A 16,283-nucleotide genomic window follows, 5' to 3' on the forward strand; every position below is an offset into this window, starting at 1 on the left:
AAAACTGTCTAGTACTTAGTTTAGGGATCTTTTCAAGCAAATGAGACTAGCTATCATACCTATATAACATGAGTCAATCAGAAAGTGGCCAGTGACTTAGAAATGTATTCATCTTTTGTTAAAATAGTAGAAACACCATAAAGCAGACAGAATCTTGGTTCCATGATGAATCTACAAGCCAACCCATACAAATAGATGTCAAGTCATTTTTTGCTTGGCGTGCAACAACTTCCTAGAAATCAGGAAGTCCATTTCTTAATTCTAACCTTAATTCCAACCATTTAATTCTGATAATCTACTTCATTGTGTGGGCTTAGAGGATTTATTGAACTATTCTGAGTCTCATTTTCCTTATTTATAAAAGGAGTTGGATAGAGACTAAAATTGGTTCCAGCTAAAGATGCTAAACTCAGTCTTTATAGTACTTTTAAAAAATAGATCTTTATTGATTTCAGAGTGGAAGGGAGAGGGAGAGAGAGAGTGAGAGAGAAACACCAATGATGAGAGAGAATCATTGATCAACTGCCTCCTGCATGTCCCTCACCTGGGATCAAGTTTGCGACCCCGGGCATGTGCCCTTGACCAGAATCAAACCCAGGACCCTTCAGTCCACAGGCCAATGCTCTATCAACTGACCCAACCCAGTTAGGGTGATCTTATAGTAGTTTTGATGGCCTGAAATAGTGCTTTGATTACCTTTTTTTGTTTGTTGGAAGACTGTCTGATTTTTATGTTATTAGGTTTTAATGCAGAAAATGTCTTTTAAATTAAGTATCTTTGTGAGAACAGCTACTTAAAATATCTGCTGACAATACTGGGAATAAATGTACTTGAAGCAACTCAATGCAAGGTCACTGCATCCTATCAAAGAAATAATGGAATAAGGGATTAGCTATTACATCTGCTGTGGTCAGGTGTAATAAAATTTGTGATCAACTTTTTTATGTCCTCCAAATGATATATTATATAGCATTGCACTTCAATTGGTAAAATGTTGTCTAAATATGGGATAAAAATAATAAAAACAGAGCAGCTAATTTTTATTTTACATGAAAAATAATACAATACAATGTTTGTGAAATATTCTGATCATAATGCCTGCTACTGTTTTATATTTAGAAAAATTTACATATCAAAATACATATAGAGGATAAATACCCCCCCACACTTATTAATTATCTTAACTTTACAATTCATATTTTAACCATTTTTATTATTTAAAATGGCATACAAATTAGGTAAATTAAAAAATGGGGATACAAAAAGCAAAGAATGAGTTGTCTGAGCTAATGTAGGATAAAGCCTATCATAGTGGTGCTGGATATAACTTTAGAGTTTGTTTTTTTGTGAAATGTTGGATTATATGATTATAGAGTTTTAGGAATAGATAATTTATTCTGTACATTTAGTAAACAATGACAAAACATAATCTGAGTGAACCACCTTAAATGCATTCAGCATAAATATATACAGAAAACAACATGAATGAATGTTTTTAGAAGTGTGATGAGGATCAACAAGCTAGAAATATGTGAAATCATGATGCTTCCTGGAACATAGTTTTAAAAATTGTGTTCACTTAAGTTAGATAAGGACATAGAATACAGTCTTTAGTTTCTCTTAGAGAATTTCCAAATCCCTCTTTTGTAATAAAGCTCAATGAAGTAGCGTATATCTAGATATAAACATAACAATTTTTTTCAAGTTACAATTTGTAATATTTTTCTACATGAATAGATTCTGCCACCCCTCCCCCACCTCCATTCTTACAACAAGTTTAAGAAACAAGTCACTTTGTGTTGCTAAGGAACCTCCAATAGTAGATAATTTGTGGCTCATAACTTAAGGCTGAGGGTAAAAGGCAGGTTTTAGGAAATAAGATCATGAATGAAATTTCAATTTGTACTGGCTATATTCCTGAGTAAAATAATAAAATCATAATATTATATTACTGAGATATGTCAGTTAATTTTCTCACAGAAAAATTAGTTTAGACATTTTTATAGGTTAAAACTTTTAGTCATGTCCTTTTTATTTCAACTCTTACTAAAATGAATAGTAGATAATGTGATAGCAAGAAATGGTGAATATATAAACTAACAACAAACATGGCACCAGCAATTCATCTTCTAAGTATCTACTGAAGAGAGATAAAGGCATGTATTCACAAAAAGACTAGAGCAAGAATGTTTGTAACAGTTTTCTTATAAAAATTGTAAAGATCTCAGATGTCCTTTAACTGGAGAATGGATAAGCAAGCTGTGGTTCATTCAAGTAATGGAATGTTATTACTCTGTAATAACAAAGAATGAACTACTGATAATATCCGCCAATATGGGTGAATCTCAGCAACATCACATTTTCAAGACAGACGCACACAGAAAAAAACATTTTGTATGATTTCACTTAAATTAAGCTCTAGAAGAGATACAACTAATCTAGGATGATAGAAATCAGAATAATATTTGTTTCTTGGGGGTGAGGATTGACTGGAAGTGGACAAGGAAAAATGTCAGGAATAATGCAAACATATCTTTATTCATGTGTTGGATTAATGGGTATATAAACATTTGTCAGAAGTTAAGATCTCTCCAATTTACTATATACATATATATTTAACTTAATAAATCATGAATGAGGGGGAAAAGTGAGTATATGAAACATTTTATCAAATATTCAAATTAGTGGCAGTACTAATCAAACCAGAGATGAAAGTAGCCTGCAAACATTACTCACATTTCTGTTCGCCTTGTCTGAGTGTCCTGTGTTCAGAACATGTTGTATCTTGGGAGGATGTGAAAGCGTTGAAGCAGAGGTTGACCTATAAATTATACCTCAGTATTCTTTCATGAAGGTCCGGTATAAGTGGACACCTACATGGCAAGTCAAATAGAGCCCATTGCTGGAACATCTGTCACACCATATGCTTTGGCTTCAGGTTCCGTGTAGAAACTAAAATGCTAATGACTCCATCCATCATTACAGCGCTCCGTGGGCATGTATCGTTGGATTGGACAGAGAAATTCGACCGTGGAGCAATTGAAAGTAGGGAGTTGTGCGAGCAGATTTGGTGGCACCATTTGTTTCGGTGAATTGAAATGAGCCTGTTTAACGTTTGATTGGTAATCCTATGCAGAGTGCCATCCAAGCTGGGGCCATTGGGCCAGTCTGTCTGTAATCGCCACAGGAGATGGCACTGTGCCACCTGGTGGGCCTGCCAACGCAGGAAAGTCTGCCAGTGCTTTGCCCTTGGTGAGCTTTGTCTTGGCTAATGTAGTGTGATATGGCTGGTTTCTCAGCCGAAGGAAATGTCATTCCTTACGAAGCAGTCTGTAATTTAAGCAATGGGTCGGGAGTAATGGTTGGAGAGTAAAATTAGTAAAATGAGATGCAAAAGGCTCTTCAAAACAACCAGAGAGAAGTGGATCTCTTGTAGTTCCAACCGGGGTGAGCTGGGGGTCAATGACAATGGTAGGTCTCAATCTCCTGGCTGCACCTTGTTTTACCTAGCCAGGCAAGTCATAGCCTTGTTCCTATAATACATAGGAATACTGTTATGTATTGGAAATCAGAAGCATGTTTTTTTTTAAGTGAGTACAAAAATGTTAATAAGTGAAATAACTCACTATATTATTTCAATTTTTATCTAGTTAATTTCTCACAAAGCTCTTTCTGATGCTCCCATGACTATTTATACTGTCATATGAAGTGCAGGAGGTTTGTAGCTTATTTAATTTCCGTAAGAGATTTTGCTGATACTATTTCTTCTTGCAAACAAAATCTGATAACTTTGCATTTACTATAGTGAAGGGAAATTCTTGGAAGAAATTAATCTAAGCCTAGACATATGTAATTTATAGTGGATAATTCATTGACAATTAATTTGAGGAAAACATTTCAAAACCACATTAAACATGCAATATGGGATTAGCTCACATTGGGCATGATGATAAAAATAAAGGAATAAGATATAGCAAAAATTGTCTGGTCTAGGCTTGGTGAAAAATCTTACATTTTTCAGGTCATTGTCCTGATGGCTGAAATATTACAATAACAAAAGGTAGCATATAATCCCTGGGACAGTGACTAAAGTTGAAAAAAATGATATCAGAATGGCTAAAGGGTCATGGTGTAAATAAATCTTGAGTTTTATGGGAGATTAGAGTCATTTCTTAAATCTTAGAATATTAGAAATATGCAAGAGGGATTTAATTTGTTCTCTATAGAAACTAAAGTACAACAATGATTAACATCTGAAAGCTATATGGTGAGAAAAATAAGCTGATTATAAGGAGGAACTTTCTAATTGTAGGTGTGTTGAAACCTAGAGTGAGCTACGCCAGGAGAAAGTAAAATAACAATTAATATCTGAGCAGAGTCTAGATAAGCCCTTGCTAAGGATGTTGCATAGGCTGAATGCCTTTTAAAGATCCTTTCAGCCTTTAGAGATGCTTCTATAACTGAGTAAGAAAAGACCCTATAATATTTAAGCACTATACTAGGTACTATTTTGGAATTGACAGAGAGCAACAGAGACTGGGATGTATGGAAGACTTGATTGAGTTTTTGAAGGACATGTAGGCCTTGAATAAGCAAAGATTAAGTGGGCATCGTCATCTCTGCACATTAATGTGTGTGTATGTGGGTAGAATGGGAACTTCAGGAGGAAGATATTATTGGAGTGGAAGGTTAAAATGGGAAGTAGAAGTAAAGATAGTGTATAGGTTGGGACTAGGCCATGATATGGACACAGGCTATAAAGAAGCTCCTAGCACTTCAGACATCAAGCAATGAGGGCCTTTGATTGGACAGTGTGGGTGGAGTTGGCAAATGTGAGCAGAAAAGGAGAGGGACAAATGAAAAAACACAATAGTTTTAGGTCTGGTTGGTGGAACTGGTTGACAAAATTTGGGTAGATGTGAAAGAGAAATAATAGTTTTCTTTTTAAATTTCCTCAAAATTTTATTTTTTTATAGCCAGCATATGAGTTTGGTTTCTTATTTTCTGCCTTGGAATGAATTTGTCTGTGAGACTCATTTGTTTACTTTTTACATCCTAATTTTATAACTGCACAAAAGTGGGAGTGAAAAATGAGGAGACATTCCCATTTCTTTTGGTTCTCTTTAACCTTAATAAAAGTTTAACAAGTTAGTTTGAAGCTTGTGGCCAGATTAAGCCCCTGTGTGGTCCTGATATCATTCGTGAGAATCATCTGTGGGAAGGCTCTTGGTGTTTCAGCCTTGGCCTCTCTGTACCTGTGGTCCACAGAACAGGAGTAACATCAGATAGGAGTGCTGGCATGTCTGTTGTGCTTCCTGACATAAACTGTTCTAGACTTCAACTGGTAGATGAACATAGCCTGCTATTTAACTTTAATTGTCTCTGTTTATCCTTCTTTAAGAAGTAGTGATTTTTTTCTGTGAACATGCCCATTTACAATCAATTTTGCTCCACTTAAGAGACCACGTTCTATTTGGTAGCGAACTGCTGCCACTGTTGTCACCCAGGACATTGATTTAAGTTCATGGTGTTATGTTCTTCCTTTATGGCTTCCTATAAATAATATGGCCGTTGGCCTTAAAGTAAAGTGCCTGACCAAGTATCATGGGTTTTGGTGTTTTCTTTTAATTTTCAGCATTTGGAGTGTGTATGCATATAACAATGAGCATCAGAAAGTTGAAACATTTAATTTATGGGGTTGCTGAGTGTTCTTGATGTCATTTTGGTTGACTTTATGTGGCTTTTTAATGTATAGAGTTCAATACTTTAAACGCATAGTGCATTCTTTTCCTTTTTCAATAATTTATAAACTCTGAGTTTGTTGCATACAGATTACATAATTGATTATAAATGAATAATGTGGGAATATTCTTTATCTTTCTTATCTATCCCTGGAGCATACTGTAAAAGCCAGGCAAGTCATAGAAGCTCAAGGATTTCTTCTTACTGATGTCTATAAGTTACATTTTACTGCTTTTTCTGTAAAAAGAATGCACTCTCCTCCAGTTCCTAGAGCTGCCCTTTCGGTTTCAGGGTGCCACGTCAAGCACTTCACAACTTCCCACTATGATCAGTTCTACCACATGGGGGCTCTGGCAACGGGCTAGGCTGGGTTTCTTTATGAACAGGGGCTTAATGTAAATAACTCACCTTTATAAAATCGTTTTATTATACAATAAAGCATAGATTTAGAAAACTACACAAAAATAAAACCCATGATTCAACAACCTTTTATGAGATGCACACCACGCAGGTGAGGAAAGGGCCTCAGCCAGTCTCTGAGAGACTTCTAAGTTCTGCATCCCAGTCACAACAGACTCATCTCCCTACCCCTATAGAGAACAGTTAGCGTGAACTTTAGCCCTTGTTTGTTATTTCATTGTTCTTTTCCACTTACATATACATCCATAGACGCTGTAGATTATTAGTCTTGTCTACTTAAAAAATATGTTAAAGTCTCCTTTAATCTGTGAGTTTGTCCTCCATCCATTTCTCTTCCTCACGATGTATCTGTCGGGGCCCTGCAGAGTCTGCATTGTATTGATTGTTTTCAGTTCACGTTCTTCTCAGTTTTCTGCAAAATTGGCAACAAGTTCCCAAGTCATGTCTAGTATAGTAGTCCCCCTTTAGCATTGCTGGAGGTGGCGCTTGGTGTGATTGCAGGGGGTGCAGAGGGCAGGCTGCAGTATCCAGGCACAGCCTAGAGTTGCTATTCACAGATTACATTTCTCCTACTGCAGGGAAGCCACAGCTCTACTCTTCAGACTTACAGCTGATGGAATCAAGTCTACTCAGAATACTCATACTCTCTTTTAGGGATAATTACCTTTACTTAATATCAATTGGTTATGGACTTTAATCCCATCTTCAAAATACCTTCACAGAGACACTTAGGTTAGTGTTTGATTGACTAATGTGACTGTAGCCTAGCCAAGTTCATACATCAAAGGGCCACCACAGTTATCAGATGCATTAATGATTTAGATATTTTAATTATTATCTTTATAACATCATTATTACTAGGATTTGCTGTTAGGGCTTTTGCACAAATCACCTTCGATTCTCAACATCTCTGTTAAATAAGCAGGTACAAATTGCTGTTCCCATTTTTAGAAGAAAAGATTGAAATATGAGAAGTAGAGTAGACCTCCTTCATTCACAGATTCGCTTTCTATAATTTCAGTTACCCAAGGTTCACCTGAGGTTTGGAGATATAAAATGGATTTTTTTTTTAAATAAACAATTGATAAGTTTTAAATTGTATGACACTCTAAGCAGCATTATGAAATCTTGGACCAGCCTTCTCCATCCTGCCCAGGATGTGAACTATCCCTTTGTTCAGCATATCCACGCTGCCTATGCTACCCACCCATTAGGCCTTAATAACAGTCTCAGTTACCAGATTGACTTTAGTGGTATTGCAATGCTTGTGTCCAGTTAACTGTTATTTTACTTAATGGGCTCAAAGTGCAAGAATAGTGATGCTTCAGATATGCTAAAGGGATATATTAAGTTCTTGCTTTAAGTGAAAAGATGAACATTTTGGGTCTTACAAGGAAAGAAAAAAAATTACATGCTGAGGTTGCTAAGATTCATGCATGCTAAAACTCAATCTTCTGTCCATGAAATTGTGAAGAAGGGCAAAGAAATTCATGCTGCTTTTGCAGTCTCAACTTAAACTGCAAATGTTGTGGCCACACGGTGTGATAAGGGCTTCGTTAAGATGGAAAAGGCATTAATCTTTAGTAACTACTTTGGTGAACTTACAATTATCAGTTTAGTCTAATGATTCCTAGAGGAATGCTATTTTCTTATTCAGTGCTTAATCTTTTGAAATAAATATAACTTCTAGCAGGTATAAATGAATGTGTTTTTCCCCCCCTAAATAATATAATCTTCTAAGCCTTTAAGTTTGCCATGACAACCTTACATGTATCTAAAACGCTTCAATTTAATTGTTCAATAATGATGATGATGATTGCTGTGTTATCTCTGTGACAGAGAAAAAAAATGCATGTGGCAGACAAGCCCTGGTAAGGAACCTCATGGCTGGATTGTTGTATGATTCACTTCAACCTCATGTAATTATAGTGTATAAATTCACTTTTGGATTCATTTTTTTGGGGGGAAATGACAAGTACTGACAAATCAGATGTCATCCTCATCAAGCTATAAAACATGATCCTTAATACCCATCATACAGAACAGTCTCTTTCTAATCTCTCCCACTCTAAGGGGACGTAGGAGTTACATATCATTATGTGCTTAGGAAAAGCAGTGAAAAATAACTAACATGATAAATGTGATTTAATTTTTCCCCCTTCAAGTCAGTAGAGTGAAATAATCTCTGAAAGTGTCCTAAGTGCCACATTATTTAAGTTACAATTAAATTGCACTTACTTCTCAAGCTTAGAAAAGAGAAGATGAAATAAACTGTACCAAATTCTAACTACCATATTAACTTTGAGGAGTTTAAGCTGAAAGTAATCGATATTTAAATGCATATGTCACTTAACAGGAAGTCCAGAAAGAAGGACTTGCTGACAACATTTCAGATGCTTTATCAAGATCCTGCTTCTGTCTTTCATCTTGACCTGCCCTCCTTCGCATTTAGGCAGGGCGAGACAATGAAAAGGAGAGCCACCATGACTTCCCTAGAAGCAAGAGAATCTGGAAATGATGGCCTATTTCTGACAAATCTCATTGGCCAGAATCAGGGCACATACCCATTTGTAGACCTGTCCCTGTTGATGGGAATAAGACTGCTGTGATTGTTTTCAATCAATATTCTAGGGCAGTGGTTCCCAACTTGTTTTTGGCCATGCCTCACCTAAGCATCTCTAAAATCCTGATGTCCCCTCGGTGACATACACTAGTAATTCTTATAATTCACAAAGTAAACTCCTATTCACATGGAGGGAACCTAAAACGTCATTAACTTGGTCTAAATAAGCTTCCAAAGAACATGACATCCATGAAAGAGAAAAATAAAAGAACTAAAAAGATAGTTGAAGTACCGAGGAATAAATCACTAAGAAATGGTTTTTAAAAATAATAATATGAAGTGATATAAAACAATAGCAAATAAAGTTTCATAACGTATAATAGAGAACTGAAATGCATAACTATGTCACAATATATATTTACTAGTTGTACCAGATAATAATGTGGATTTTTTTCAATAGATGGAGTTACACATATGTTGATATATATGCAATTTGATATATATGCTATTTTGTTATATTTGCAGCAAGCTTCAAATCTTCATATGTCAAACTTGCTGAAGGTGTTAACGTCATATCTTTACTCTTAAAAATGGTAAATTTCAGCCGAAACCGGTTTGGCTCAATGGATAGAGCATTGGCTTGGGGACTGAAAGGTCCCGGGTTCCATTCCCGTCAAGGGCATGTACCTTGGTTGCGGGCATATCCCCAGTAGGGGGTGTGCAAGAGGCAGCTGATCGATGACTCTCTCATCGATGTTTCTAACTCTCTATCTCTCTCCCTTCCTCTCTGTACAAAATCAATAAAATATATTTTAAAAAATGGCAAATTTCATACCAAAAACAAGCATTTGCAGTAAGTTTTAATTCATTACTTTATTTTGAAGAAAAGTGCTGCTCAATACTTTGGAAAGCTTATGGTGAACATGTTCCATCTCAAGATACTTGTGAACACTGGTTTAAGCTGATTTAAATGCTTTAAAAGTGATTATTTCTATGTGGAAGGCAAAGAGCATCCAGGTCAATTAAAAAGTTTGAAGACCAACAATAACAAGCATTATTAGATGAAGATGAGTGTCACACTCAAAAACAACTTGCAGAAAGATTAAACGTTGCTCAGCAAACAATTTCTGATCGTTTACAAGCAATGGGAAAGATTTTAAAGGAAGGAAAATGGGTGCCACATCAATTGAATGAAAGACAAATGGAAAACCAAAAAATCATCAGTAAAATGTTGCTTCGACATATCTTGATGCATAACCTAGGGATCTTGTTAAAATGCAGATTTTGATTTAGTAGGTTTAGGGTGACCTGTAGACTTTGCATTTGTAAAACTCTGACAGGGGATCCTAAAGCTACTCGTCTGTAAGTTGCAAGGGGTTTGATTAATAATCTGGTTATAATAGATGTTGGGAATTAACCAATATTACCACTAACCTACTGTATGCCAGAAACTGAACTAGTCAAATCAACACTGCATACATCCTTAATGATGAAGCTTAGTTGATTTAATGGAGAATTGATAATACTTAGGGATTTTAATGACTTGCCAGTCTATTGCAACCCATGCAATAGACAAAGTATATAAGAAAATGTGATAAAGATCTGGAGTAGGGGGAAAGAATAGAGAGATTAAAAAAAAACAACAACAAAAAATGGAGTGCTAAGTTTTAATACTTGGATCATATACTTTTTGTGATTTATTTCTCAGAGTTAGGGTTATTTGCAACGGAAAAATTATATCAAATATCAAATCAGGATAAAGAGCCTGGAACTGAAAAATAAAGGCAGAAAACTATATGCAAACATTACTGCATAGGAGAGATTTACCTCAGCTTTTATTGCCCACTCAACTAAAATGATAGCTTGTAGTACGGCAAGGATCTCTTATTTTGGATTATAAAAGAAAAAGTCATGATTATTTTTGTCTTCTGAAATGTACATGTCATTAATTGTTATATTTGACTGTAATGCATTACTGGAAGTTGAGTAAATAAAACAATGTCTAATAGAGTAGATTATATGTTCTCATTGGTACAATGCATTATTAAGGCTCAACAGCAAACAGTTTTTTTTGGGTCTGGACACATAATACCAATAAAACAGCAGCTTTGGTTCAGTCTAGAAGAAATACTGCTGGATTTTGTGTCATCAAACCTGGTAAAATTCTGTGGGGCTACATAGACATTTTCCTACTAATTTAGGAACAAGAATAATTTATCACTGATATTGGTTGCTAAGATGCTTTAGATTTATGGAAATGTTAAGAACCTGTTTTTTTAAAGATTGGTTTCTGTTTGCAGAGACGAAATGGAGAAGATATACCAGTAGCCCAGACTAAGAACATCAATCACAGACGATTTGCTGCTTCCTTTAGATTGCAAGAAGTGACGAAAACCGACCAGGATTTGTACCGCTGTGTAACTCAGTCTGAACTAGGTTCTGGTGTGTCCAACTTTGCTCAGCTGATTGTGAGAGGTAAAGTAAACTTGTTTTCACTGCATGAACTTGTGTGGTTTTATTAGACCAAGAGCAACATAGTAAATATTGGATTGATTTTTAAGCCTACTTCTCTTCATTTCAAGTTCCTATAAAATTGTCTTGTTATGCAATTTCAGATAATTAAGACTGTAAGTTGTACATTTTATCAGACAAGAGTTCAGTAAGTGTTTTTCCTGGGCTGGAATCTCCTTTGATATCTCAGAGCCAGTCATATAAAACACTTGACTTCATGTCGCCATCACCTGGTTTGCATTTTAACTTCAGATTCATATTTCCTTTTTAAAACAGCTACGCGGATATTATAGTTGTTCTTCAAAGCATTGTGGCAATGAGGCCAAACTCAAAGTTCCTGTCTCCATGTAAACCTGTGATTTTTACCCATGCCACAACTCAGTGGTGGATGCTCATTAATTCTGACCCCTGTAGAATCTTAGAGTTAGACTTGCTAAGAGGTCCTCATTAATATTCTTGAATACCAAGGTTACTAGAGGAATTGTGAGGGATTATGACAATTAGTACATATCTGAGGTGAATACTGGAAAAATAAGCACAAGGACATAATGTGTTATCACATTTATTCTTAGTCCATTTTATTCCATATACTGTTATAAGTTGTACAGATACAACTGTAAATAAAAAACGAAGTCCATGCCCATATGGAGCTTACCCATTTAGGTATGTTAGGCACACTATAGAGAAAGATACTGAAATTTTAGTATGGTGGCATGTGTGATAAGGAACAATAAACAGAAAATGACAGGGATTTCTATTTTGTTCGAGGTCTGGAAGGCCTCTTTGAGAGGTGACAACTGAGCTGAAATCTAAAAAAAAAATAAAAATGAGGATGTTTGTCACGTGAAACTTGAGGAAATGCAGCTTTGTTCAATAGGCTATCAAGCATCAATCAATAATGACCCAAGTGAAAATAATGATAAATTATGCAAGTCTTGTCAAGGAGAAGTCTGCTGGATCCTAACAAAAACATCTAAACCGGACTGAGGCTTATCAGAGGTGTCAGGGAAGGCCTTTGTACAATAAGGTTTCTTTGAAATAGGATCCGAATGTTGAGCTGTTGAGAAAAGTTGCCCACGTAAGGAATGAGGATGTGAGGGCAGGGGTAAGATAGAGAAGTGCCATCGGACAGGGAGCAAGGCCTGTGTCAGAGCCCCGAGGTGCAAGGGAGAACTACGTCCGTCTTCAAGCGAATATGTTTTATCATGCTTGACATCTAATGTCTTCACATACATCATTTCATTTTAGATTTACTTGATTTTAATACTGTAACCTTTAATACGTTGAGAAGGAAAATCATGCATCTCAGACTATTTTATAATTGCCCAGAGCCATAATGATCTAATAATTGTCTATCAGAATTTAATCCCATGTTTCTAGATTCCTGGTGCCAGGCACATTCTTTTCCACCACAGCTTTAGCTCATTAACATCAGTAAGTAATGCTATTCACCTCTGATAATGCCTTGGCCTTGGCAGATCCTATAGGTCATCAATACAAAGTTTATAGATTGATAGGACTCTATTTTCAGTGAAACTTCTCTCATGTCTCCAGAGTCAGCTCACCTCACCTGCTTGAAGATTATGAAATCACAGCCCCAATTTATTGAATAATAAGGAAATATGATATTATTTGACTCCAGGTTCAGGTAGAAAGACAGCTTATCTTCTGTTCATTCATTCTTGCGTATCATCTTTGTTGAGCTTCATTCCAGCATCCGTCACACCTAAGCTTACTTTTCCCCCCTTTTATATTTTGATTGTTAACACTATTACAGCTGTCCCAATCCCTCCTTTTCTCTGCCCACCTCCCCCTCCCCCTCTTTCCCTCTGGCCATCACCATGCTGTTGTCCCTGTGTATGGGTTATGCATATATGTTCTTTGGTTAATCCCTTCACTTTCTTTCATCAAATCCCCTCTGACAACTGTCAGTCTGTTCTATGAATTCATGTTTCTAAATATTCTGTTGAAAGCCTGACGGCACACCTGGGCAATCTTCAGAGTGTTTCATATGCTAGGGATGTGGGGAGGTGGGCGTGCTCTTGTTTCATCTTCCTCACACTGTATCTGCACGGCGGTGAATGTTCATTCATTATGCAGCCACTGACGGAGATGCAGGTCTTAATAGTGCAGCCAGAGTACTTTTCAGAACCTCACGATTGTGTGTGTGTGTGTGTGTGTGTGTGTGTGTTTCTGAGGAAATAGCCCCGTGATGTATTAAACAGCTTATAGCAGCAGAGTTGACGTGTTTTATCCAGGGGCATCCTTTATAGATATAATTTCTTCTTTCATATATTGTTTATTTTAAGAGATTTATTTTGTCATTACTAGAAACCCTTTGTTTATTTGAATCAACAAGTAGGTTTTATGAAAGCTTGTTTTTGTTTTAACCTGGAGAAGGCATTGTAGCTATTTTAGGAGTGTTACCTGAGGAATGAATACTTTTTTCAATAAAATGTCTAAGTGAAGAATTATGAATTTCTTAGAAAATGATGGTTTTCCCCCTTTCCTTTATTTTTGTTTTTTAAAAGAGAGTCCTGTTATGTAACATACATTTCACTTTTGATTTTGTATTTTACCTGTTATGTTAAAATATGATGGTGCTTTGAATGTGTTATCTCAGAGTCTGCTAACATTTTAGAAAGATATTTTGTTAGTTCTGGCAGTTTTAGGTTTTTTTTTTAACATACTTTTTTGTTATATATCTAGTATTTACAGGTGATACTTTCCTTGCTGTTGTATTTGAAATCCAATTTAGAGCAATTCATTTTCTTGTTTGTCCAGATAACCAAATAAATATTGATAATAAAAACAAAAAATAACACAGGCTTTGGGGGGCTGCTATATTGGTGTTGAAATAGTGCTGAGAATTAACTATGGTGACAGGTCCTGTCTCTCATCGGCACTTTCAAAACTGACATCCTGTTTCATGGATACAAAAGATGGTAATTTTAAAGGAAATTTTGGGAGCAGTGATATGAATAGTCTTTAATAAGAACTGGCATAGTATTGCCTGTTGTCAAAGATGACCCAAGGGTAAGAGTTTATTAGTGCATTTTCTCCTAAACTAAAAGTGACAGGGCATGCTTAAGGCTTTTTTTGTTACTGTTTGTTATAAATGAAAATTTTACTGCAAAATTCTCAGGTTGAAGAGTATTGACCTGTGTTCCCGCAGCTAGAGGTAGAAAACACACACACACACACACACACACACACACACACACACACACATATACTGAAATAGAATTTACTTTGTCATGACTTTAGCATTGTCGAGATCATTTTGAGTAATGATAACATCTTCAGCTTGCGGAAGCCAATCTTTATTGACAGAGAAGGTTTTTACAGAGATGAGATGGAGAGCAGATGGCTTTGCTCCATGTTCCTAGAAAATGGAAGTGTAAAAATGTGAAATTCAGGTTGAAATGGTGTTTACAAACTTTAAACCAAAAACACCAACTTTACAGTCTGAGTTATGTTATATAGATTCTCATTGTCTCTCTTATTTGCAATCTTCTTTCTTTCTTACCTGCATGGACTAAAGATCCACTTACATTTCTAACACAGAAAACTTCTATAAAAGTATCTGATTGCTATGACTGACAAATTCTATTCCCAGTTATTAGTTATGCTTTATATCTGTTATTCTTATCTGTAAAATTCCAATTACATTTTAAGTCATTTAATGTCAAAGGCATGTTTTTTGGCCTTAGTTGCTGGTTTGAGTTTTAAATTTTAATGTCAACTATTAGCCATATCAAAATGCTCTGGACGTTAAGTATTGTTAATATTTTTATGTATTTTTAATGAGTATCAGTGACCTTTAGCTGTAAAGTAAATGTCAATTTTTCCAGCCTTCCTCAGTGTAACTGGATCTGTAAAACAAATTTTGGTGTTTAAAATCATGAAGAACTGAATTGTTGTTGACCCTCACCTTTGTAAGGCAATGCCATCTAGCTTAAAAATAAGGGTGTTTGCTGACGTTTATAACTGGGGAGGTCAGAGACAGGCCTCAGGGCTGGTTCCTTTAGTCATGAAAGATCTTCCAGTTCACTCATCAGTCCATGGTTTTGGCTTCTTTCCTAAGCCAGGGTTATGGTCATGGGTAGCAATATAAATATCTACTTCCTTGGTCACATCCATTTGGATTTAGAGACGTTACTACTTCCCACAAGTTTCAGAAAATTACATGTTTGCATGTAGAGAGACAACTAGAATGCCCGGTGGAGAACTTTAGCATAAATATTGTTAGAGGGCATTATTAACACTTGTCAAGGAAGATTGGCACTGAGGAAGTATTTCATAAGAAGATACAACTTAACCTTGAAAGAATATACAGAGTTTGGAATGTGGGAGAAAGGTGTTATCATAATAAGTCAGTTAACAGTATGGAGTGGGATCATAGCTCATTTGATGAATGGTGAGGAGTTAATAGAACCAGTTGCCTAAGACCTGTCATTCACTACACATGTGTGTGAAATAGGAAAGGAGTTCAAACTCACACTAGGTTTGCAATTGAACCTTTTACATTGTGCTCTTATAATAATGTTTTATAGTTCATGTTCCATCAGAACCTGCCTAGTTCATGTTCCTTTGCTCCAATGCTTAGTACGACTTTATGTAAAGATATTTATACTTTTCTACCCTAGATAGTTTGGCTCAGTGGATAGAGTGTCTGTCTGCAGACTAAAGGGTCCTGGGTTTGATTCCAGTCAAGGGCACATACCAGGGTTGCAGACTTAATCTCCAGTGTGGGATTATCTCTCATCATTGATGTTTCTATTTCCCTATCCCTTCCTCTCTGAAATAAATAAAAATATATTAAAAATACATTTATACTTTTCTAAAATAGATATTAATAAGTAACTAAATTTTTATTAATAAATAAAACTGTTTAGTTGAAGACAGAGCTATGGGGCTGACTCTAAAAGTCTTATGGAATGGATGATGACCCACACACCCTTAACCACAGACAGAGTGAAGATTGCTGGTATATAGGAAAAGAGGATGGGTAACTTTTTTTTTGTACTCTTTCCTTTTTAGTATA

General features: G+C 35.8%; 1 protein-coding gene across 7 annotated transcripts in view; it reads left to right on the top strand.

The window, feature by feature from the left end:
- Positions 1-16,283, top strand: part of PTPRK (protein tyrosine phosphatase receptor type K) — a 449,847-nt gene that overhangs the window by 235,073 nt on the left and 198,491 nt on the right. For all 7 annotated transcript variants that reach the window (XM_084889601.1, XM_084889599.1, XM_084889603.1 and 4 more), the window contains exon 6: positions 11,026-11,200. In XM_084889601.1, coding sequence (XP_084745727.1) covers positions 11,026-11,200 — 175 coding nt within the window. The remainder of the gene's footprint in view (positions 1-11,025; positions 11,201-16,283) is intronic.

This window comes from Pipistrellus hanaki (assembly GCF_964339955.1).
Source record: "Pipistrellus hanaki genome assembly, chromosome: 7".
Lineage (NCBI taxonomy): Eukaryota > Metazoa > Chordata > Mammalia > Chiroptera > Vespertilionidae > Pipistrellus > Pipistrellus hanaki.